The sequence below is a fragment of the Capricornis sumatraensis genome, chromosome 4, assembly GCF_032405125.1.
Source record: "Capricornis sumatraensis isolate serow.1 chromosome 4, serow.2, whole genome shotgun sequence".
NCBI classification, from domain to species: domain Eukaryota; kingdom Metazoa; phylum Chordata; class Mammalia; order Artiodactyla; family Bovidae; genus Capricornis; species Capricornis sumatraensis.
Window position 1 is genome coordinate 154,946,267 of NC_091072.1, and position 25,601 is coordinate 154,971,867.

At 49.3% G+C, this 25,601-nt stretch overlaps 2 protein-coding genes across 4 annotated transcripts; both read left to right on the forward strand.

The window, feature by feature from the left end:
• The first annotated feature begins 10,423 nt into the window (after window positions 1–10,423).
• On the forward strand, window positions 10,424–13,287 carry MIURF (mitochondrial elongation factor 1 upstream open reading frame). Of its 2 annotated transcripts, XM_068970694.1 has the most exons (3): window positions 10,508–10,523; window positions 12,681–12,710; window positions 12,967–13,287. In XM_068970694.1, the coding sequence occupies exon 3, from the start codon at window positions 12,995–12,997 to the stop codon at window positions 13,205–13,207; it is 213 nt and encodes a 70-aa protein (XP_068826795.1). In that variant the 5' UTR covers window positions 10,508–10,523; window positions 12,681–12,710; window positions 12,967–12,994; the 3' UTR covers window positions 13,208–13,287. The 2 variants fall into 2 exon arrangements, with proteins under 2 accessions (XP_068826794.1, XP_068826795.1); XM_068970693.1 differs by lacking the exon at window positions 12,681–12,710 and having other exon boundaries at window positions 10,424–10,523.
• MIEF1 (mitochondrial elongation factor 1) lies at window positions 13,241–24,679 on the forward strand. Of its 2 annotated transcripts, XM_068970692.1 has the most exons (6): window positions 13,241–13,323; window positions 18,627–18,777; window positions 20,131–20,308; window positions 20,507–20,769; window positions 21,293–22,000; window positions 22,969–24,679. In XM_068970692.1, exons 2-6 carry the CDS (start codon window positions 18,634–18,636, stop codon window positions 23,074–23,076), a joined length of 1,401 nt encoding a protein of 466 aa, XP_068826793.1. In that variant the 5' UTR covers window positions 13,241–13,323; window positions 18,627–18,633; the 3' UTR covers window positions 23,077–24,679. The 2 variants fall into 2 exon arrangements, with proteins under 2 accessions (XP_068826793.1, XP_068826792.1); XM_068970691.1 differs by having other exon boundaries at window positions 21,293–23,083.
• Window positions 24,680–25,601: the final 922 nt, after the last annotated feature.

Genomic DNA, 25,601 nt, shown 5'->3' on the forward strand with positions numbered 1-25,601 from the left:
TCACTAAATCCTTGATGAATTATACTGACCTGGGCACATAGTAACTTACCCTTCCTTGGATGACTGGTCTCCCTGGCCTCTAACTTGTAAGAACAGTAGTAGACGCTGGAAGGCAGTACCCTGACCTGGAAGTAGGCTAATGTGCAGTTGCCACTCTGCTCTGAAGACTTGGAAACGGGGTCCTCAAATACGCACAGGAACTTGATATATGATAAAGTGGCATTGGGGGAAAGAAGGATTGTTTTATAAATATCAGACAGTCGTTTCAAAAAAAGATTAATTACAGTCCCTCTCTCGTTCCTTGTAACAAAATGAATTCACCCCAGACATAAGATTTTTAAAAAGTACAGTTTGGCCAGTCTTTTCTGTCTCTGAGTGGCTGTACAGTGGAAGAGGGGGGTCAGTGCAGGGGGAAAGTTAAGCTGAATAAACTCTCAGGTCTAACCCTCAGCCCAGCGACCCTCAGCCCTCCACACCCACTGCTGCTGCTGCTGCTGCTAAGTCGCTTCAGTCATATCTGACTCTGTGCGACCCAATAGATGGCAGCCCACCAGGCTCCTCTGTCCCTGGGATTCTCCAGGCAAGAATACTGGAGTGGGTTGCCATTTCCTTCTCCAGTGCATGCATGCATGCTAAATTGCTTCAGTCGTGTCTGACTCTGTGCGACCCCATGGACAGCAGACCACCAGGCTCCCCTGTCCACGGAATTCTCTAGGCAAGAATACTGGAGTGGGTTGCCATTTCCTTCTCCATCCACACCCACCTCCTTCCTGTGATACTTTGCCCTTGACTGGAATAATCTTGGCTCTCACTTCTTCAACTCTAGCTGCCCCACCATGCCTGGATTTTCTTCTGGGACTCCCGGGAGGCGGGGTTGGGGGCCCTGCAGGTCCCAGCACCCCCTGGGAGTCCACCTGGGCTCCCAGGCTGTACCAAGAATTCGGCTTCAGTCCCCTTCCTGAGCTGTGGAGGTATTTACCTTGGCTTTGAGCACAGCTGTGCTGTTCTGGCTTCCTCGTTCTATATTTTAAGGTTTGATGCTTTGTGATTACAGCTGGGAAGATACGTCAGAGAGGGTACCCATCCTGACTCCGGAAGGCAATCATACTTTCTCTCCGAATCCCTTTCCTTTCCATCTCGGATGAGAAAGCCTTGTGAGGCTTTGATAGACTCGGCAGGATACAGGAGCCCAACGGGTCATGTAGATGAATGAACACCCATGGAGAAGATGACAGGGAGCAGCGTGGATTGGCGTGCGGGGGGAGCTCAAACTCTGAGCCCAGTGCTTCCAGATCTTCTAAATATTTAAGCCAAACTAGAAAGCTGTCTTTTATATTTGTCTGTATCTTACAAAGCTTGATGTGAAGCAAGAACATGTCTTGGTCCAGCCCAGCACGGGGACTTCCAGGTTGCCCCTTGTGGAGGTGGAAGCTACGTGCTTGTTCAATCGCTAAGTTGTGAAGCTGTAGTCAAGGAAGTTATAGTCAGTCTGAATGGGGCCTCATCTGTAAAATGGGTACACTGAGAGAATTCCCTTGTGATGCAGGGGTTAAGAATCTGCCTTCCAACAAAAGAGGCACAGGTTCCATCCCTGATTGGAGAACTAAGATCCCATGTGCAGCAGGGCAACTCGAGTCACATCATCCCAAGTGATGAAAGATCCCATACGATGCAACTAAGACCCAAGGCAGTAAAATAAATAGATATTTTAAAAATTGTTGTACACACATATGATGGAATATTATCTAGCAGTTCAGTTCAGTTCAGTTCAGTCGCTCAGTCGTGTCTGACTCTTTGAGACCCCATGAATTCAGCACGCCAGGCCTCCCTGTCCATCATCAACCCCTGGAGTTCACTCAAACTCACGTCCATCAAGTCAGTGATGCCATCCAGCCATCTCATCCTCTGTCGTCCCCTGCTCCTCCTGCCCCAGTTCCTCCCAGCATCAGAGTCTTTTCCAACGAGTCAACTCTTCGCACGAGGTGGCCAAAGTACTGGACTTTCAGCTTCAGCATCAATCCTTCCAAAGAACACCCAGGACTGATCTCCTTTAGAATGGACTGGTTGGATCTTCTTGCAGTCCAAGGGACTCTCAAGAGTTTTCTCCAACACCACAGTTCAAAAGCATCAAGTCTTTGGTGCTCAGCTTTCTTCACAGTCCAACTTTCACATCCATACATGACCACTGGAAAAACCATAACCTTGACTAGACGGACCTTTGTTGGCAAAGTAATGTCTCTGCTTTTCAATATGCTATCAAGGTTGGTCATAACTTTCCTTCCAAGGAGTGTCTTTTCATTTCATGGCTGCAGTCACCATCTGCAGTGATTTTGGAGCCCCCCCAAAATAAAGTCTGACACTGTTTCCACTGTTTCCCCATCTATTTCCCAAGTGATGGGACCAGATGCCATGATCTTCGTTTTCTGAATGTTGAGCTTTAAGCCAACTTTTTCGCTCTCCTCTTTCACTTTCATCAAGAGGCTCTTTAGCTCCTCTTCACTTTCTGCCATAAGGGTGGTATCATCTGCATATCTGAGGTGATTGATATTTCTCCTGGCAATCTTAATTCCAGCTTGTGCTCCTTCCAGCCCAGCGTTTCTCATGATGTACTCTGCATATAAGTTAAATAAGCAGGGTGACAATATACAGCCTTGACGCACTCCTTTTCCTATTTGGAACCAGTCTGTTGTTCCATGTCCAGTTCTAACTGTTGCTCCCTGACCTGCATACAGATTTCTCAGGAGGCAGGTCAGGTAGCAGTAAAATGGAATAAACTGATATGACAACATGGATTAAGCTTAAAATAATTTTTTAAAAGCGGGTTCACTAGTGCAGTGCCCTGACAGGCTGCAGTCAATCCATGGGGGTGAAGGATGTAAAGGGAAGCAGCTGCCACTCCCCGAGCAACTGTGGGCTGCTCACTGTACTCAGTCTCCCTGTCTCTCTCCTATGTCCTGGATCTCCCCGAGGTGCACAAGTGGAAAGTGGGGAGCTGGGATCTGGGCTCTGAGCCCACACATCTTCTGCCCTCAGCCCCCTACTCCTGGTGCCTGCCAAAGAGAGGTATTCAATGAACAAGCTTCCATTCCCTTTGCCCATTTCAGCACCACCTGGCACAATGTGGGCAGCAAAGATTTCACAGGACAATGGGGAAAACACCTGTCCAGGGATATCAGGTTCTAGTCTGGTAAGTATAGAATCGATGACATCTGAAGATAGCAAACGCCATGAGGATGGAGTTGGCTCTCAAAGAATGATTTCCAAATCCCCAGCCGCTTATATCACGGAGTCTTCATTGATCTGGTTATAGTCAACGTCTCCATCATCCCGGGTAATAAGAGCATCTACACTTTCACTGCACCCTGAGTCTCCCTCGGTAGGCTGGGGAGGGTTGGTGGGCTGGGCTGGGCTTTCTGTCTTGCTGTTCAGTCTCTAAGGCACATAGAACTCTGTGTGAGCCCCAAGGACTGCAGCACACCCGGATTTCCTGTCCTTCACTCTCTCCCAGAGTTTGCTCTGAAGAGCAAGAAGAGTCTGGGGGAGCTGATCTGAAGGGCAGACGCCCAAGGGGCCTTCCTCTTTCCCTCCTAAAACTAATGTTCTCTAGAACAGGAGGGTCAGGGGAGATACAAAAGTTCCCTTGGTCTTCCAGCTGGGAAAGTCACCAATTAGGCTTATGTGGGTCACAACATTATTTCCTTAAAGAGCAAAGTAGGGCAGCCTCGAAGAGTTGGAAGAATACACATTTTGGAGTAAGACAGACCTGGGCTCCGCAGTGAGCCTCTCAGCTGCCTGGCATGGTGTCTTAGGGAAACGCCTGAACCTTTCTCTGCTTTTCTTATCATCATCATGACAATCATGCTGACCAACATGGACTTTTGACATAAACAACATTTGTAAAGTACTTAGCCACGTGTCTGGCACACAACAGATGCTTCATAAAGGCACATGTAGGGTCTGCTGCCATTTTGGTGTTTCTCCCGCACCAATCCAGCCCTCGGGGAATGATGCCTAAGATCCCAGAGGCCACACACATTATTACTCCTAAATCTTAGCCTCTTCAAGGCCCCTATCTGGGTCCCTCCCTTTCCTAGATGTTCCAGGGGTCCATGGTTTCCCCAGTATTGATGGGGCTCCCTCTGTCATGGGAGATCTTCCTTTACCTGAGTGGGTACTCTAGACCCCAGAAAACTGCCTTCTTTTAGAAACATGGGAAGCTTGGAAGAGGCTCTTGAATAGGCTGGAGCAGGGGAAGCAACAGGCATTACTCAGGCAGGACCCCAAAGCCATGATTGACTCTCTGTCTCACTCCCCCATCAACAAACTGTGGCCCTACCTCCGAATACTTCCTGGATCCGACCACTCCCCTCCACACTGCTGCCCCCTGGTCTGAGCCCCTGTCCTCTCTCCCCTGGGGCTTTGCGGCAGCCTCTTGATCAGTCACCCTGCTTTAGCCCTTCAGCCTTCCATTAGTCTCCAGTCAGACAGAGCCTGTGAAAATAGAATTCAGGGACCTCTTTCTCAAAGATGACACCAAAAGTGAAGAAGAAAGCCCCTGCCCTCCCAGAGCTGACGTCAAAACAGACTTTGAAGGTCAGCAAGGCGGTGCTGAAATGCATCCAAAGACACACACACAAAAGAAAATCCACACGTCACCCACCTTCCAGAGGACAGAGGCACCACGGCTCCAGTGGGAGCCTCAATATTCTTGGAAGTGCACCTCCAGGAGGACCAAGCTTGACCACTATGCCAGCACCACGTACCCCAGGCCACTGGATCCGCCGTGAAAGAGAAGACAGCAACACGCTCATGTTCTTTATGGAGGTCAAGGCCATCAACACAGGTATCAGACAGGCTGGGAAGATGCTTTTATGACATCACCTAGCCAGGCCAACACCCTGATGGGGTCTGACAGAGAGAAGAAGGCATATAGGTTCGACAGGCCTCATAATGCTTTGGGTGGTGCCAACAAATTGTCTCATGTAAACTAAGTCCAGTTGGCTAATTCTAAGTATAATTTTTTTTTTTTTAAACCACAGACAAACTAATGGATGTCAGATCCCATCACTACTTTACTCCAAATCCTCTGGCGGCTCGTATCTCAGATGGTCTCCTCTCCCCTGCCCAGGATAAGGACCTCCTGTCTTGCCTCTTCTTCAGCTCTTACTCACTCTATTCCCCCAGGCACTGGCCTCCTCCCTGCCTGCTCCTAGGATAGACTAAGGGCCCACCTGAGGGCCAACACCTGGAATGCCCTTCCTGCAGGTCCTACTCAGGTCCTCTTATCAGACAGGCTCTCCAGCAACATTCCAGGTATAAAAGCAGCTCCTTTCTCTCCACCCTCATGCATTATTTTTCCCCCCAATTCTTATCACTTCCTTTTACATCTGCCCCAGTGGGAAGATGAGGCCTTGATCTCATCATCGGCCACTCGTGTGGCAGTGCATGGCATTGTTGTTGTTCACTCTCTCAGTACATCTGACTCTTTGCGACCCCATGGACTGCAGCACACCAGGCTTCCCTGTCCTTCACTATCTCCTGGAGCTTCCTCAAACTCATGTCCATTGATTTAAGTGATGCCATCCAACCATCTCATCTTCTGTTGCCCTTTCTCCTCCTGCCCTCAATCCTTCCCAGCATCAGGGTCTTTTCCAGTGAGTCAGCTCTTCGCGTGAGGTGGTCAAAGTACTAGAGCTTCAGTTTCAGCATTCGTCCTTCCAATGAATATTCAGGGTCGATTTTCTTTAGGATTGACATTAGAGACCCCAAGCAACGATTTGTGCAAGAATAATTGGATGGGTGGGCAACTGCTCTGTGGGTGCCCACCCCTTCCTGCTCAGTTCAGTTCAGTTCATTTCAGTCACTCAGTCGTGTCCGACTCTTTGCGACCCCATGAATCGCAGCACACCAGGCCTCCCTGTCCATCACCAACTCCTGGAGTTTACACAAACTCACGTCCATCAAGTCGATGATGCCATCCAGCCATCTCATCCTCTGTCATCCCCTTCTCCTCCTGCCCCCAATCCCTCCCAACATCAGAGTCTTTTCCAATGAGTCAACTCTTCGCACGAGGTGGCCAAAGTATTGGAGTTTCAGTTTCAGCATCAATCCTTCCAAAGAACACCCAGGACTGATCTCTTTTAGGATGGACTGGTTGGATCTTCTTGCAGTCCAAGGGACTCTCAAGAGTCTTCTCCAACACCACAGTTCAAAAGCATCAAGTCTTCAGCGCTCAGCTTTCTTCACAGTCCAACTCTCACATTCATACATGTCCACAGGAAAAACCATAGCCTTGACTAGATGGACCTTTGTTGGCAAAGTAATGTCTCTGCTTTTCAATATGCTATCTAGGTTGGTCATAACTTTCCTTTCAAGGAGTAAGCGTCTTTTAATTTCATGGCTGCAGTCACCATCTGCAGTGATTTTGGAGCCCCCCAAAAATAAAGTCTGACACTGTTTCCACTGTTTCCCCATCTATTTCCCATCAAATGATGGGACCAGATGCCATGATCTTCGTTTTCTGAATGTTGAGTTTTAAGCCAACTTTTTCACTCTCCTCTTTCACTTTCATCAAGAGGCTTTTTAGTTCCTCTTCACTTTCTGCCATAAGGGTGGTGTCATCTGCATATCTGAGGTGATTGATATTTCTCCTGGCAATCTTAATTCCAGCTTGTGCTTCATCCAGCCCAGAATTTCTCATGATGTATTCTGCATAGAAGTTAAATAAGCAGGGTGACAATATACAGCCTTGACGTACTCCTTTTCCTATTTGGAACCAGTCTGTTGCTCCATGTCCAGTTCTAACTGTTGCTTCCTGACCTGCATACAGGTTTCTCAAGAAGCAGGTCAGGTGGTCTGGTACGCCCATCTCTTTCAGAATTTTCCACAGTTTCTTGTGATCCACACAGTCAAAGGCTTTGGCATAGTCAATAAAGCAGAAATAGATGTTTTTCTGGAACTCTCTTGCTTTTTCCATGATCCAGTGGATGTTGGCAATTTGATCTCTGGTTCCTCTGCCTTTTCTAAAACCAGCTTGAACATCTGGAAGTTTACAGTTCACGTATTGCTGAAGCCTGGCTTGGAGAATTTTGAGCATTACTTTACTAGTGTGTGAGATGAGTGCAGTTGTGCGGTAGTTTGAGCATTCTTTTGCATTGCCTTTCTTTGGAATTGGAATGAAAACTGACCTTTTCCAGTCCCATGGCCACTGCTGAGTTTTCCAAATTTGCTGGCATATTGAGTGCAGCACTTTCACAGCATTATCTTTCAGGATTTGAAATAGCTCCACTGGAATTCCATCACCTCCACTAGCTTTGTTCATAGTGATGCTTTCTAAGGCTCACTTGATTTCACATTCCAGGATGTCTGGCTCTAGGTGAGTGATCACACCATCGTGATTATCTGGGTTATGAAGATCTTTTTTGTACAGTTCTTCTGTGTATTCTTGCCACCTCTTCTTAATATCTTCTGCTTCTGTTAGGTCCATACCATTTCTGTCCTTTATCGAGCCCATCTTTGCATGAAATGTTCCTTTGGTATCTCTAATTTTCTTAAAGAGATCTCTAGTCTTTCCCATTCTGTTGTTTTCATGTATTTTCTTGGATTGATCGCTGAGGAAGGCTTTCTTATCTCTTCTTGCTATTCTTTGGAACTCTGCATTCTGATGCTTATATGTTTCCTTTTCTCCTTTGCTTTTTGCCTCTCTTCTTTTCACAGATATTTGTAAGGCCTCCCCAGACAGCCATTTTGCTTTTTTGCATTTCTTTTCCATGGGGATGGTCTTGATCCCTGTCTCCTGTACAATGTCATGAACCTCATTCCATAGTTCATCAGGCACTCTATCAGATCTAGTCCCTTAAATCTATTTCTCATTTCCACTGTATAATCATAAGGGATTTGATTTAGGTCATACCTGAATGGTCTACTGGTTTCCCCTACTTTCTTCAATTTCAGTCTGAATTTGGCAATAAGGAGTTCATGATCTGAGCCACAGTCAGTTCCCGGTCTTGTTTTTGCTGACTGTATAGAGCTTCTCCATCATTGGCTGCAAAGAATATAATCAATCTGATTTTGGTGTTGACCATCTGGTGATGTCCATGTGTAGAGTCTTCCCTTGTGTTGTTGGAAGAGGGTGTTTGCTATGATCAGTGTGTGCTCTTGGCAAAACTCTATTAGCCTTTGCCCTGCTTCATTCCATACTCCAAGGCTAAATTTGCCTGTTACTCCAGGTGTTTCCTGACTTCCTACTTTTGCATTCCAGTCCCCTATAATGAAAAGGACATCTTTTTGGGGTGTTCTAAAAGGTCTTGTAGGTCTTCATAGAATCATTCAACTTCAGCTTCTTCAGTGTTACTGGTTGGGGCATAGGCTTGGGTTACCATGATATTGAATGGTTTGCCTTGGAAATGAACAGAGATCATTCTGTTGTTTTTGAGATTGCATCCAAGTACTGCATTTGTTGACCATGATGGCTACCCCATTTCTTCTGGGGGATTCCTGCCCGCAGTAGTAGATATAATGGTCATCTGAGTTAAATTCACCATTCCAGTCCGTTTTAGTTTACTGATTCCTAGAATGTCGACGTTCACTCTTGCCATGTCCTGTTTGACCACTTCTAATTTGCCTTGATTCATGAACCTAACATTCCAGGTTTCTATGCAGTATTGCTCTTTACAGCATCGGACCTTGCTTCTATCACCAGTCACATCCACAACTGGATGTTATTTTTGCTTTGGCCCCATCCCTTCATTCTTTCTGGAGTTATTTCTCCACTGATCTCCAGTAGCATATTGGGCACCTACCGATCTGGGGAGTTCCTCTTTCAGTATCCTATCATTTTTGCCTTTTCATACTGTTCATGGGGTTCTCAAGGCAAGAATACTGAAGTGGTTTGCCATTCCCTTCTCCAGTGGACCACATTCTGTCAGACCTCTCCACCATGACCCGCCCGGCTTGAGTGGTCCCTCACGGCATGGCTTAGTTTCATTGAGTTAGACAAGGCTGTGGTCCGTGTGATCAGATTGGCTAGTTTTCTGTGATTATGGTTTCAGTGTGTCTGCCCTCTGATGCCCTCTCCCAACACCTACCAACTTACTTGGGTTTCTCTTACCTTGGATGTGGGGTATCTCTTCACAGCTGCTCCAGCAAGGCACAGCTGCAGCTCCTTATCTTGGACGAAGTCACCCCTCCTGACCTTGAACGTGGAGTAGCTCTTCTCGGCCCTCTTGCGCCCGCGCAGCCGCCGCTCCTCGGACGTGTGTTAGCTCGTCTCGGCTGGTGCCCCTGACCGTGGACACCTTCCTGCTAGATGCCTTTTAATCCTCACAAAGGCTGAGAGGGGCTGAGAGGGGTTAGGAAAGTTGCCAGAGGGCAGGCTGCTCTTTTTAAAGTAGAGCTGAATTTGGAGCAGGTTGGGCCTGATTCCAAAGCCTGCCTCTTCCCCTCCCCTTCTGAGATGCTGAGCCGGGAAAAGGGGAAAGAGGGTTGACAGATTCCATAAGGACATGGCTCCTGCCCTCAAATCTGATGAGAGACAAAAAGTAATGGAGAAATTAAAAAGCAGTGCCTAGCAAATAACAGGAGCCCAGTAAACATGTTTGTGGACTTCCCTGGTGGTCCAGCGGCTAAGATTCTGCACTCCAATGCAGGGGGCCCAGGTTCCATTCCTGGTCAGGGAATTAGATCCTACAAGTCACAACTAAGAATTCGCATGCAGCAACAAATATCCTGAGCGCCCCAACTAAGACCCGGATTAGCACCCCCCAAAAAAAAACCCCAAACAACACATTTCCTTGAAGGAGTGAAGCCTTAACTGGGATGTGCAAACAGTTCTGTGGGACTCAAAGGAGACACCTAGGTGGGTTGGATAGGGGCACGGAATGAGCTGGAGTCTTCTAGAGGGGATGTTTGAGGAGGACCTTGGACGGTAGGTCTTTAACAGTCGAGTGGTAACAGCACGGAAGGATAAAAATGAGCAATCTGGCAGAGCTTTAAAAGCCACGATAGGGAACACTGTTAGTGCTAAACCTCCCCAGGGACCCTCCACGGCTCCAGCCCGAGATCAGCAAACAGCGCTGGGGCCTGACAGGTTACAGGGCTGACAGCAGGTTGGGGGACCAGCCTGCACAGCGGCTGATCCAGCCCACACAACGCTTTCCCCCTCTCCCCCATCGGACCACTTGTCCGCGGCCCTCTGGAGCCCTCTGGGCGGGGTCCAAATGGCCTGGCCAGGCCCACCCTTCGGTGACGTCACGTATAGAGGCGGGACTCAGGACTGTGGGGCGGGGCCCCGAGAGGGGGCGGGGCCTGATGCGGCTCCTGGCCCCACCCTGAGAGAGGCCTAGGCAGGGGAGACCGGAAGTCCTCCAGCCACCGTCGGCCTCCCGGCTCCCTTCGGTTCCTCCTCTCAGGTCCGGGCGCAAGGTCGTGGCCCGGAAGTAAAGGGGCCATGTTGGTGGGTGACCCTAGAAAAGGTACCGGGCGAGAGGCGAATCTCGAGTAGAGGGAGTGCGCGCGGTCCTCAGGTGAGCGCGGGGAGGAGTGAAGGCCGGGGTTGGGGGTTCGCCACGCCTTCTTTTCAGGGTCGCTGTTTGAGTCCCTAGCCCGGCCGGGGCCCACACTATCGGCCTGACCACCGGGGGTCTCTCCCCAGCCTGCCCTGGATTTTCCCCTGGAGGCCGCTCCGGGGCCTCTCCCCAACCTCCGGAGCTCTCCCGGTGCCCCAGAGCCGGCCTGCCCCAGCCTCAGGGTCTCTCCACCCCGGTTCGGTGCGATCCCCCCAGGTAGGGGGAGGACCTGGGGACCCTCCAGGGCCCACCCGCCCATTCGCCGGTCGACCTTGTAACAGCTCTTGCATGCCAGGCGCCTCCTACTTCGTAAAACACTTTTCTGTTGATTTCTGGATTCATCTGCCCCACTCAGGGAGACTTGGCGCCGAGGGGCGCTCTTCTGCAGTTGAGGGTAAAGGGACGAGGACGGTGGCTTGCTCACGCTCGCGCAGCAGGCTCGGAAGGCCGGAGGCTGACGGTAGCTGACTTTGGGCCCAAAGTCCAGACCGTTTTACCAGTCAGATACCTCTCCCATTCAGTCTCATTTATTTATTTCAGAAAGAGGGGTGATCATTTTTTCCACACAGGGACATTGTGAGCGTCCTTTGTTAAGTTTATTTTTTGAGCCCTGGGTATGTGCCAGGCGCTGAACTGGGAAAGTTTGTACAGCACCTTAGAAGTGCTGTATGCATGGGAAGATCCCAGCAAACGGTAGTTTTCATTCCACAGGCAGGCAGAGTCGGGGTCGGAAGTGCACCCCCCTTTACAGCCCTGCTTGTTGGTTAGTTACTTCTCTCTGGGAGCATCAGTTTCCTCCGCTTAAAATGGAGATACTGGTGACACTAGAATTGTTGATGAAATGAGATGTCACGTGGGACCTGCTTGGCCAGTGTGTGCTATAATAGTAAACAATCAATAAACATTAACCATTGTTGTTATGAACCCTGTCCACTTCATAAGTTCCTCAGTTTAAATGTGATAATGGATGACAAAGCACTTTACAAATGATAACACTCCTTGGTTCTGTAAGGGTTTATTGTTACTGAAGGTAGATGATGGTGGTTTATGTGTAACTAAATCTGATACTTATTGAGCACTTACAAACACACAAGGGGAGGTAGCATTAATCATAGCTGCCACAATATGGCTTGGCATATGCTGAGTGCTATTCTAACCACTTTTAATCCTCATACTAACCATATGGAAAATACAGTTTTAATCCTCATTTTACAAATGAGGAACTAAGGTAAGCCCAGAGAGGTTAAGAAACTTGCCCAGGGTAATCAGCTTACTAAGTGTTGGTGCTAGGATTCAAGTATGACTGAGGCCCCTTGTGGTGAAGTTACATTACGTGTGCTTCTTCCCTGGTGGCTCAGATGGTAAAGAATCTGCCTGCAGCGCAGGAGACCGGGGTTCAACCCCTGGGTCGGGAAGATCTGCTGGAGGAAGAAATGGCAACCCCGTGCAGTTGCCTAGAGAAGCTAGGCTCCAGAGGAGCCTGGTGGGCTACAGTCCATGGGATCACAAAGAGATGGACATGACTGAGCAACTAATATTTTCACTTTCTTTCACTTTACATGCAACATCTCAGGCAAGTTTCAAAATAATCCTGTGGCGTAAGTACTATTAGCATAAAAGTACATAGCGGTATATAAATGTAGATAGCATTATTTCTATTTTACAAGCGAGGAAACTGATGCTCAAAGAGGTTATGTACTTTGCCCAAAATCATATGGCACGTAAGTGGCAGAGCCAAAATTCAGGCGCAGGTAGTCCAGCTTCCAGTCCCTGACCTTTCAGCGTAACTGGTAGTTTCCCAGGAGCAGGAGTCTGTAGGCTGGGATCTAGTCCCGGCCCTGCCACTAAGTCACAGTGTGACCTTGAGGGGGTCTCTGAGACCTGGATTAAGAACTACAGAATTACTGGTGAATCAGACGGTAAAGAATGCCTGCAACGAGAGACCTGGGTTCAATCCCTGGGTCAAGAAGATCCCCTGGAGAAGGGAATGGTTACCACTCCAATATTCTTGCCTGGAGAACCCCAGGGACAGAGGAGCCTGGCAGGCTGCAGTCCATGGGTTTGCAGAATCAGACACGACTGAGCAACTAACACTTTCACATTTCACTTTCATAGGTCCTTCTGGGCTTTCCTGGTGACTCAGCGGTAAAGAATCCACCTGTCAATGCAGGAGATGTGGGTTCGATCCCTGGGTGGGGAAGATCCCCTTGGAGAAGGAAATGGCAACCCACTGCAGTATTCTTGCCTGGAGAATCCCATGGACTGAGGAGCCTGGAGGGCTACAGTCCAAAGGGTCACAAAGAGTCGGACACAACTGAGCAACTGAACGAGAACAACAGTGTAGTTCCCTTCTATCATTAATTCTGATTCTAGGCTTCTCTTTCTTCCCTCCTGTGTATAGCTTGACGCCCAGCCCCTGTCAGTCCCTCATGGCCTCATGGAGCCGAGAGGCGGTGCTGAGTCTCTACCGGGCTCTGCTTCGCCAAGGCCGACAGCTTCGCTACACTGATCGAGACTTCTACCTTGCCTCCATCCGCCGTGAGTTCCGGAAAAACCAGAAACTGGAGGATCCCGAGGCCCGGGAGAAGCAGCTGGAAAAGGGCCTGGTCTTCCTCCACAGCAAGCTAGGAGGGATCATTTAGTGTCCTCTCCTTTCCCCTCCCATCCTAATTCCAAGGGAAAGAGGACACAGGTGCCTTCCAGAGACACACCTGCCTCTCTCCCACCTCCACCTCACAGATGCATTAAGAAGCCCCAGGTAGGTAGGCCTGTGTTCTAGGTTTCATTTTTTCTGATACAGGGGACCAGGAAAGGGAGAATCTTTCTTTTTAGTGGCCAAAGTTCTTTAGGCATACTGAAGGAAATATCAACATAAATAACAGAATGTTCCCTTATAAAATGCTTCCAGTTAAAAAGGCCCTTATTTCAAGTCCTACTAGGAGATCGTTTTTCTTCATAGAACATTAAATGTATGAAAATGCTAGAAAAGTTACTGGTTAAAACTTAGATCTTGTTCCATCTGGCTCATTCTTCAGTGGATTCAGTTCTCTTAAGGGTTAGATCACGTTCTCCCAAACATAACTATGTGGTTTGGTCACTGAATCCAGTCCTACTCTTTGTGACCCCATGGAGTATAGCCCACTGTGGCTCCTCTGTTCATAGAATTCTCCAGGCAAGAATACTGGAGTGGCTTGCCATTTCTTTCTCTGGGGATTTTCCCAACCTGGGGATTGAACCCAGGTCTCCTGCACTGCAGGCGGATTCTTTACCAACTAAGCCACTGGGAAGCTGTAAATATAACTATACTCTGTTTCAAAAGTCTCTAAAGCAAGCATAGTGTCCAGCCCTCAGAGGACTGCCTTCGTGCCACTGCTGCTAACAACTGTGGGATTTAGGGCAAATCACTCAATCTGTCTAGGCCTCCATTTCCTCTTTTGTAGATGAAATAGCATCCCACTCCAGTACTCTTGCCTGGAAAATTCCATGGATAGAGGAGCTAGGCGGGCTACAGTGGGGTCGCAAAGGGGACACGACTGAGCACCACCACTGAAATAGTACCCAGCTCTTCAGCTTATTGCAGGAGTTAATAAGAAAATGCACACAGAGTGCTTCAGTGGTTCTTGGCCAGTGGTATGTCAGCTCTGTTTCCTGTCATGCCAGTGTGACCAGTAAGTTCCACTGTAACCGGATGACTGTACTTAATTCAGCAACTTTCCCAGAGGGCCCGCCCTGGCATCATGGTGGGCACTGAGGTGGGGATGAACGATGTGGCGATCCGCAGGAGGTAGCTCTGGACTAGAGGTGGGTCAAGAGCTTATAGACGGGGAAGGGGCCAAAACTACCTGGAGAGCGGGGTTGGGGTGAGGAATCACAGGTAGCTATAGAAAAGAAGACATTGGAGGTCTGCCTCAAACAAAAAGTAGCAGCTCATCGGGTAGATGGGCAAGAATGAGCAAGTGAGGAGGTGAAAACCACATTTTGTAGTCTGGAAACTTGAGTCTGGAGTAGCTCGAATTGCGTACCTGTAAGGCAGGTGACTGGAGTTGAGACTGAGCCAGGTCTGGAAGGACATCAGATCTCCTGTTGAGGAAGTTGTGATACCTGATTGGGGAGGGGGGGGTGGGCACCACAGCTTTGTCAGCCGGGGAGTGGTGTGGATGAGGGGTCAGGGCAGTGGCAGCATGCAGAATAAATCGGTGAGAGGCCCCATAGGGGGTGAATCTGAGCAGATGAGTGGAGGGACTGAGGCGGTGGGGTGGCTGCATGTAGGTGCAATGTGGGCAGCCAGGGACTTTACCAAGTGGGGGCTGGTGCAGCAGGAGGAGAGAGAATGAAGGATGACTTTGAGGTGGAAGGCATGCCAGCTGGGTGGAGGGTACTGTTTTTAACAGAGAGGGAAGGCAGGAGGAGCCTTGTGTAATAGTTTTGCGTTGATTGGCAGACCTGCCTTTGGGAGTAAAGGGGAGGTAGGAAGTGATGCCCACGAGGGCCTGCCTGCGTAGGGAAAGTGGAAGTGAGTACTGAAGACTTTCTGTTCAGAGTCTTATTTTGAGTGTGAGTTGGGTTACAGGTTGCTGCCACTACCTCCTCCAAAAACAAACAAAAGCCACAGAATTAGTAGCTCACTGGTGGAACAGATGCGTCAAGTCCTGTCTGTCAGGTACTGCTGGCCCTGGAGGCAGTGAATGAGCCAGAATGCCTCTGGGGCATATGGTCTAGTGGTGCGTGGAGAGCAGATGGGTACAAGGTGGGGCTGCAGGCTGTTTGGGACCCTGTAACCTGCACCCCAGCACCGTGAGCTCTAGGTTCAACTCGCGACTGCACAACTTACTTGCTTGGTGACTTTGAGCCAGTTACCTGACCTCTGCCTCAGTTTCTTCATCTGACAGTCGGAGCTAACAATGTGACTGACCTCATGGGACTGTTGTGAAGAGTAAGAGAGCAAAGAGGGGGAAAATGCCCAGCATGTGGTACATGCTTACCGTGCGTTAGTTCTTATGCATACTTAAGCCAGGTCATGTTTAGTTCGAATCATATGACCTTTTCAAGTAAAAGAAGTTGGAATGTTCAGAGTTCTGTGTCATTATCCTAGGAAGCCACAGGGCCACTGTTACTCACCACCGCCACTGCCAGTACACGGGGTGGTGAGTATGTCTGTTCCCGTTCTTGTGTCTGAGGAGACAGGTTAAACACCTCATCTGAAATGTTAGCAGAGTTCACATTCTGCATCCTCAGCCCTGCCCACCGGGACGGTGGTTCCTCCTCTTTTTTTAAATACTTTTAACTAGTTGGTATGTGTACAGTTCAGTGGTGTTAAGAATATTCATCTTATGATATAACAGATTTCCAGAGCTTTTTCATCATGAAAAACTGAAACTAAACCACAGGGCTCCTTCCTAATTGCGCAAGGACCCAGGCTCCTTCCCCTTTGTTAGGCAGAGCTCGTACCCCTCTGTGGCTCCCAGCTAGTAGAGCACGGCCTGAGTGGAGGGTATACTGTGGATAAGCAGTTTCAACTGGAACAGGTTGAGTTCAGTTTTAGAATAGAAACTCTGATCTCCCTGGGGGAGCTTGTGGGTGTTCTCTCCTCTTGCTGGTTGCTAGGTCTTCAGCACCACCTGGTCCTTGGATGGGGCAGGGAATATACTGCACTGGTGTAGAAGAGCCTTTTCCCAAGTCTGCTCAACATAATAGTTTTGGTCTCAAGCTCAGGATGGCATCAGTGTCGGTTTTAGAGACCGTTCCTGGCTCCATCTCAGAAGGTGAAATGGACCTCACAGGACAGTCTGGATTCAGAGTGGCTTCTGAAACGTGACCTTTGTCCTGTGGATGGAAATTGTAAAAGACTTAATGATAGCCCATGTTTGTAGAGCCCTTTAACAGCTGATAAAATGTTCACGTGCAGTATTTTAGTAGCTGTGTTGGCCTCACTACAACCCTGTGATTTAGGCCATGCAGGCGTCATTATCCCCTTTACATAGCTGAGGGGCTGAGTAACTAATTTGAGGTCACCCAGCTAATTAGTCAGGGCTCAGTGGCAAGTCCTCAAGATTTCTGACTCTAAAATTCAGCCTCTTCTGTCGTGCCACCTCACTGCCTCATTCTCACCAGCCATCAGAGGGTCAAAGACTAAATGGCCCAGAGAGGCTCCTTCCAGCTTCCGTGCAGAGGGGAGCTGGGCCCTTCTTGCTCTGCTGTATCACATGCAAGGATCATTTAGGAGATGGTTCTCCCTATTGTAAATACATCCCTAAAGAGCCTTTTGTTTTAAAAGAAATAAAACAGTGGTTGGAACAGAAAATGGCAACCCGCTCCGTTATTCTTGCCGAGAGAATTCCACGGACAGAGGAGCCTGGCAGGCTACAGTCCATGGGGTCGCAGAGTCAGACTCTGAGCACACACAAAACAGTGGTCATCATCATGTGTGGGGAACTGTACCTGTCAACTTTGTCCTGACTGTATTAGTTTGCCTCGGGGACATTTATGTCCCATCTCTGTCTCAGTGGCTGCTGGAGGGATGATGATGGCTAGAGTTCCTGCCTGACCCCACCTGCAAATACAGAGTTTCCCTCTTCTCAGCCTTGCTTGCTCTGAGCATTTGAAGTGGAAGTATATTTAATTTGGCCAAGTCTCTCATTCTGTCCCTGAACCTGAAGCGTCTACTAACTGCAGAAGGTGGAGAAGAGAACAGAGAAGTGCCAAGGTGGTGAATTCTAGTTAGAGAAAAAGTAATGCTTGACTACATCTCCTGCTGAAATAAGTAGAGTCAGAAATACTCCTTTCTTGTTGATGAGGGAGGCGCGAAGCGTGCAGGGTGAGATGAATAGCACTCAGTTGTAAGGGTATCGAAAAACTACTTCACACTGGAAGGTGCACCAGTTATCTTGTCTCTCTGTCCTCCCATTCTGGGTAATGGGTGGATGGCACACAACTGTTTATAGGTAGTTCCTGGGATACAGGACATGGGAGGAAGAGGAGAGAAGCAGTGTGAAGCGCCGAGCTCTGATCCGAGCTACTTTGTCATCCCTCATCTGGGTTGGGCCCAGGGTTTTAAGTCCATGGGAAATGGGTTTTTTGGGGGATGAGGGGAACTTCAGTCAGGATGACCCAGTTGTTGCCAGGGAACAAAGGTGAGCTCACCCCGCGGGAACACTGCATGGAGGCCAGCCTCGTCTGCATTGTGCCTGTGAACTCCACTCGGGTGGCCACATTTTCAGTTCGTTTTTCAGGTGCATGTGAGCGGGTGGATTTTCTCGTTCTCCAGTTTAGCAGCTCGGTCTCCAGCGACCGTCGTGTTTATTCAGCCTCTGCCCCAGTGCCAGGCTCACCTGAGCTTCTCGTGGCCCCCTGTAACGCTCCCCGAGAAACAGCATTTGTCAAGTGGGACTGTCCGCAGAGAGTTCTTTTCTTCTTTGGCCCTTCCTCACACGTGGACTTGTAGTTACGTCTCCGTCTGCCAGGGTATTCAGTCCGTGTCGTCGTCGTTACCGTTATTCGCAGGAAGTTCACAGAACAGAAACAGTTTGATCTGGGCAAGGGTAGACATGATAGAGGGGGAAAAGTATCATGCTGGGAGTTGCGAGTTGTGCACTTGGCTCCGTCATTCCTTTCCTCCGAGGACTCTGACAAGCCACCTCCCTGTGTGTGAGGTGATGTGCTGGGACTAGATGGGCCGCCTCTAGCTAAATTAGACCTTCCTGCTCTGACTTCCCACAAGCAGTGGCCAAAGGATCAAAGCACTGTCTGCACTACAGTGTTGGGAAAGGGTCCGGAGGATTGGGTTTCGTGGTGGGGTTGACCATGAGCTTAGCGGTCTCTGTAATCTCAGTAGATGGGTGGGGTGGTTTTCCCATAACTAGCATGACCATTTCCTCCGCCTGCATCCAGGTACATCAAGGACACGCTACCTCCCTCCTGGCCCTCGAGCGTGGAGCGCTAGAGTCAGGGGGATTTGGTTTGCTGGAACTCGAGTACCCTGGACTGGCCCGAAGCGGGAGGGAGGAGGAGGTCTGGTTCTCAGGGTCACAGGTGGTGACAGCTGTGTTCTGCCTTCGTCCTCAGGTGCGCAATGGCAGGCTCTGGTGAGCGCAAAAGCAAGAAAGATGACAATGGCATCGGGACGGCCATCGATTTTGTGCTTTCCAACGCCCGGCTGGTGCTGGGGGTGGGAGGAGCAGCCATGCTGGGCATCGCTACACTGGCGGTTAAGCGGGTAAGTGCACTCAGGCCAGGCCAGGCATTGGAGAGGTGGTAAGGCTGCCAAGTGGAGCTGACCTAGAATAAGAACGTGATACTGCTAATGGGAACGTAACATGGCAATTTGACATTATTAGACGAGACCTTAAGAGAATTAAGTAAATGTGCTTCTAGGATCCTGCTATAAAGAAACTGTTGGAAATACAAAGAAGTTTATCTCAGGGTTAAATTGCAAATAACCAAAATAGCTTTTTGTGACCACCTTAGTTAAAACAGCAGCACCCTCACCACACGTATATTTTCTATTTCCCTTTCCTGCTTTACTCTTAATTAACACCTGTGTCTGCCTGCTTTAGCTTGTTGATTATGTATTGCCTGAATCCCTATACTGGACTGCAGACTTCATGAAGGCAGGAATTGGGTTGGGAAACTGATTTATTTTGTATACCTAGAACAGTGCCTGGCACAGAGTAGCCATTCAGTGATGTGTTTGTTAAATAAATGGATCGGTGTTTGACATTACAGTGTATTGATAAGGTACAGTGTTTTATCATCAGAAATTGTACCATATTGTTCAGCCCTGATTCATTCTTAGTGATATGAGGAGTGATAAAAATGACAAGTAAAAAATTAGTTTTTTAAGGTATATATAGTGGAAGATGCTAATTATATAAATACATATTTCCAGAAAGAAATATACCCAGATATTAATAGTTATCTTCTGGTGTGACTTCCCTGGTGGCTCAGGCAGTAAAGAGTCCACCTGTAATGCAGGAGACCTGGGTTCGATCCCTGGGTTGGGAAGATCCTCTGCAGGAGGAAATGGCAACCCACTCCAGTATTCTTGCCTAGAGACACCCTTGGACAGAGAAGCCTAGCGGGCTACAGTCCATGGGGTCACAAAGAGTCGGACATGACTGAGCGACTGAGCACACAGCACGGCACTTAGTCCTTCAGAGCCGGTCATGTCCTGAAATGGGTACTGAGCCCCGAAAGCAGGCTGGTGCCTGTGCCCCCAGGACAGAGAGGTGGACCTGTGGACAAGCCCCGCAGGGGCACAGGTCTGACCCCCGTCGGGGAAGCCCTGGGGCCTGGGTGGAGGAGGGGGTGTCCCCGAGTCACCCAGCAGGCTCTTATGAACAGAACTAGCAGAAATTCTGAGTTTTTTTTCTGGGTTGTGACATTATGGATAAATGTGTTTCTTACTTATTTACAAGATTTAGTATTTCCTAAGGTTTTCTGTGTGGAGCAAAGCATTCCATAATCTAGACTAAAATGACGTTATTGAAAAGTAGTGGAACTCATTATGGTAGAACTGGTGGGAAGCAGGAAAGAAGGTCCACACGCTGGGTCCTCTCTGCTCTTTCAGATGTACGACAGGGCGATCAGCGCCCCCACCAGCCCCACCCGCCTGAGCCATTCAGGGAAAAGGAGCTGGGAAGAACCAAACTGGATGGGCTCTCCCCGACTGCTCAATAAGGACATGAAGGCAGGCCTGAGCAGGTCCCTACAGGCCCTTCCCACAGGCTCCTCTGCCTTCGACACAGGTGAGGAAGGCTGTTGCCCTCTGGGACTCCTCTCGGGCTCTTGGTGCTACTCTTGCCCTCAACACGTTTCTTAAGGACACACGTGCCAGGCGCCATGCTGGCCTTTTGTGCTAAGCCCTTCTCCCCTCTGGGGCTGAGGCGGCTGTGGATGAGCAAGCACGGGATGAGCTCACGGGCCTCTCTCTCTTGCCTTGGCAGATACATTCTGCCCACCCCGGCCCAAGCCATTGGCCAGGAAGGGCCAGGTAGACTTGAAGAAGTCACGACTCCGCATGTCCCTGCAGGAGAAACTTCTCACTTACTACCGGAACCGGGCGGCCATCCCTGCCGGCGAGCAGGCTCGGGCCAAGCAAGCTGCTGTGGACATATGTGCCGAGCTCCGGAGCTTCCTGCGGGCCAAGTTGCCTGATATGCCACTTCGGGACATGTACCTGAGTGGCAGCCTCTATGATGACCTGCAGGTAACCAGGGGGTGCTTACGAAGGGTAGCGTGGTTCTGACCATGATGCTTCTCAATAGTGCCACTGGGGCAGAAGATCAGTGTCCCAGGCTTGCCAAAAAAGATTAGTCTTACTGCTTCTGAATTCTGCACATTGTGGTAGCATTTGATCCCTGCCTTTAACTCGTTTTCAGTCATAAAACTTCTAGGAAGCTGTTAGAGGCTTCCTCCCGCCTTATTCTTGTCCCAGTTTCTCCTTCCTGGCTTTCTGTCTTCTGGGATCTTGAAGGCCTGGAGGATGTTATGTGCACTTCTGGGTCCAGAGACAGTGGGGTGTGTGGAGCGAGCACAGGCTCTAATGTCTAACAGACCTGGGTTTAAGTCCTCAGTCTGAATCGATGTGGTCATGTGCAAGAATTTTGAGTCCTTTTTTGCTGGGGTGGGGGGGAGGGGCGGGATAAAAGATGGTGGGACCTGTGTTTGGGGAAACTTGTCTCTTGAGGAGATAAAGGTCCCTCAAACCCTTTTTAATTTTGCTAAAACAGGTGGTGACAGCCGACCACATCCAACTCATCGTGCCCCTCGTGTTAGAGGCAAACCTGTGGTCGTGTATCCCCGGGGAGGACACCATCATGAACGTCCCTGGCTTCTTTCTAGTTCGCCGGGAGAATCCAGAGTATTTTCCTCGCGGTAGCAGTTACTGGGACCGCTGTGTAGTAGGGGGCTACCTTTCTCCGAAGACGGTGGCAGACACGTTTGAGAAGGTAGTAGCTGGCTCCATCAACTGGCCGGCCATCGGGTCCCTCTTGGACTATGTGATTCGACCAGCCCCGCCCCCAGAGGCCCTGACTCTGGAAGTGCAGTATGAGCGTGACAAGCACCTCGTCATTGACTTCCTGCCATCAGTGACCCTTGGTGACACTGTCTTGGTGGCCAAACCACACCGGCTAGCCCAGTACGACAACCTGTGGCGGCTGAGCCTGCGTCCTGCTGAGACGGCGCGCCTGCGGGCCCTGGACCAGGCCGACTCGGGCTGCCGCTCCCTGTGCCTCAAGATCCTCAAGGCCATATGCAAGTCCACTCCGGCCCTGGGCCGCCTCACTGCCAGCCAGCTCACCAACGTCATCCTCCACTTGGCCCAGGAGGAGGCTGACTGGTCCCCGGACGTGCTGGCCGACCGCTTCCTGCAGGCCTTGAGGGGGCTCATCAGCCACTTAGAGGCCGGCGTTCTGCCCAGTGTCCTGAATCCCAAGGTGAACTTATTTGCAGAGCTCACCCCCGAGGAAATAGACGAATTGGGATACACTCTCTATTGCTCGTTATCCGAGCCGGAGGTGCTGCTGCAGACGTAGGGCAGGTGAAGGCCAAAGCAGGTGTCGGGTGCTCAGGCCCCCGATTCTCCGTTAGAAACACTTGGCTACATAGTTGGTGCCTCACAGGGTCCCTAGGTGCCTCCTGTCTTGCTGGTCATCCCCCTGGTCACTTCATGCTGATTAGAATGACGTTTCTGTCTCCTCTTTTCTCACCTTCCCTTTTCACTTTTGTTATCAAACACTGTGCTCCCTACTCTTCCCCTCCCCCATGCTCCAGGCCAGTTTTCCTTGAATGAATTGAGAAGGTGGAGCCCTGGCCTGAGCTGTGGCGACCACTGGGTATTTTGCATCTTGGCCTAGGTCTGTTTGTGTCGGCTGTGCCGCCTGCTCCTCTTAGGTGTCTGCTCTGTCTTTCCTGCCTGTTCACATCTTTGTTGCTCTTTTTTCCTGGAGCGCATCTGCCTAATTAAGATGTTGCCTTGCAGTTGACTGTCACTGAAGTTAGGATTGCATGTTTCAAACTCAACTCTGCAGGGAGTGCTCAGACAGTATTTAGGATTTCCGGGGATAAAGCTGGTCTTTGACCCAAGTTCCTGGAAAAAAGAAGCCCACCCCCACCTCTTGACCAATTCATATCCAGAAGGACCGAGGTCTCCTGGGCACACTGTTGGCTGCTGCACAGGGGAGTGAGGGCTCACGATAAACTGGATGCAGAGTTATCCGGAGACTGTGTTTCTCCGTGGCCATCAGTGAGAGTGCAGGTGGGCGAACCTGGAGGTGGCAGTGGAGTCTGTGTGCCTGATGTCTGTGCCTCACCTGGGGCTGCTCACATCCGGCGCCGCTGGCTGTAGGTGTCAGAGGGGACGGAAGGGCTGCTGTTGGCCCCTCCCGGCCATATTGCCAATGAGGACAAGGCCTTCAAGGACACAGTCTTAGTGCTCGAGGTTGATAGGCAGCTGAACATCAATGACCACATTCCTCCCTGTCGGGCCTGCCTTTCTCAGATATTGCCTTAGTGCAAGAACGGGTCCAAGAGCCAGCCCTTCGATCCCCAGCTTGTGCCATAAGAACATGAGGGAGTGTCTGCTGAACTCTGCAGGCATCACCAGAGGCCAGAGGGCAGGCAGACATGCACAGACCTCCTCCCTCCATCCCGTCTCTCACCCAGCACCTGGGAGATCGGTGCTACCCAGGAAGAGCACATGGCTAGAACACATGAGAGGGAGGTGGGTACTTCCCACATTCCTTCTTGTTTCCTGCTGCTAAAATTGCACTGTTTATTGCAATGTAAAAAGTATCCTGAGAGTGGGGAGGAATATTTAATATACAATGTCAGTGCATCTTGTTTTGTGTGGGTTTTTTTCCTGTTTGTGGCAGGAGGCTGATGACAATTCTATTTCTGATCTGCCCATCCAGTATTTTGTTTCTCCCATCAAATCTTATTTTTATTCTTACTACCTCTTCATCAATGAGATTCTGGTGAAGCTCTCCGCAGCTGTCTCATTCCTTGCCAATGACAGTGACATGAAATGACTTTAAATAGCATTGAAACCTTAGCTTCCCTTTGAATTTAAGGTAGAGACTCCTGTCCCCTTTTTTGTCATGGTTTAGTGGGTTGAGCAGTAGGGTTAACATTGGCTATATTTAGAGAGTCTTCCTGTCTCTTCTCTGACATACATGCAAAGGCTCCCTGAAATGGTTCAGTTGTTCCCTTTGTATGAAGACATTGAGAGAGAATGAAAAACACAACAGCCCAGAACCCTTAGAGAGGTTCTCTATCTTGGCTATTCATCAGAGTCAAACTGGGAGTTTAAAATGCTCTGTATGCCTGAGTACCATCCAGGGTGACTGGTGTAGCGGGTGTGGGGTGGAGCTGAGCACTGATGCACCCATCTGCTGTCTTTAGAAGAAAAGGAAGGATAGGGCTATGAGTGTTTGAGAAGCATTCCTTGTTTTTCTTCATTCAGAGAAAGGATCTGGTTTTCCCCGTGTGAATATTAGAAAACCTGGAATTTTCCCAAGGAGGTGTCTCTGACCAAATTCTATAGAAGACATTGGATAGAGACTCAAAAAACAAAAGACTTTAAAGACCAGATCCCAAATCATCTAAGCCAAGTGTAATTGTGATTTGAGTTTATCTCTGAGCACCTTTCTACAGGCAGCTCTGTCTCTTACCTGTTTTCACAAAACCAAAACGCCTAACTCTGCCATTTCGCAAACAAGAATATCTTAGTGGTCCTCAGAACTAGAAGCAGTGGGAATTCTTGACTCTAGTCGTGGTGGGTTTGCTGACTGAGATGGGGCAAGTCCTATCATCACATGTGGACGAAGTCAGTGCTTTGAGATTCTTGGATGAAGGAGGGGACCCCCCCCCCCCAGCCCACACACACACCTTTTTTTTTTTTAGGTTTGGGGAAAGATGTAGGGCCTTTTCCCACCTTTCTACTCTGTAACTTTCACTTTTGCCTGAAGTAACAGCATCTGCTTCTACTCCATCTGGAAATTTTTTTGCACCATCTAGGTTAGCAAACCACATAGTTAGCTTAATGCTTGAAAAAACACTCATCATCTCGAAAACCCAATCAATTCCAGAGTGTATTTTGGTTTTCCTTGTTGCCCCTTCCTAAAACATGAGTTCAATACAAAGTACTTTATACTCTTGGTTGTGACTTTTTTTTCCCAAATAAAAAATAACTGAAGCTCATGTCTGGAAAAATTGTGTTGTGAGAACTATAATCTTTCCTCCTGGGCTCAGCCCCTGTGGTCCTCTTCATATTCTTGATTGGCTGGTTTTCCTCCCTGGTACTTCACTCAAGTTGAGAACGCAGATGGTTTTGATGAGGAATCGGCTTTGGGATCAAGAGCCCTGGAGAAGGTTGAGGGTGGAGTTGTGTGAGCGGGGATCCCTGCCATGTGTTCAGAGGCTCTGTTGTGGCACATCTTTGAGACTATGACCCTGGCCGAGAACTGCTCTCACAGAATGTGTTAGAATCCTGACCTTTGAGCCGAAGCTTAAAGCCAAAGAGAATGGTAAGAGGACTTAGGACTAGAGCTGTGAGGCAGCAGCCCTTGTAGGTGCACTTAGCTGATTCGAAGGGGCTAAAATAGCAGAGGTGTGTGTTCTGGGGCTGTGTACAGCGCGTTGCTTACCTTTTCGTTACAGTCACCTCATGGTCTCTATTCTTCACCCCTGAGGCCAGGCCCACAACCTGCTATCCAGTCATTTGCCTGTCCTTCAATAAGAGGTTACTATGTCTGGCGGATAGGTTTGGAATTCGGCACCAGTCTTTTCTGTCCTGTCTGGGCTAGGTCCAGAGAGAAGCAGTTAGCCCTGAGACCCAGACAACTACTATCTTTTTTCTCCTTGAGGGAGGAAATAAAGCCAGGGAATGTGCTGTCTGTCTACAGCATGTGAAGACGAAAATAAAAAGTTTCCAACAGCTTTGGCTTGTGTGTGTGGTATGAAACATTTTCCTACAGGAGTGGGACTGGTTCTAAATTTGCAGGTAGGAGAAACTGTGAAGTGGGTTACCATAATGGA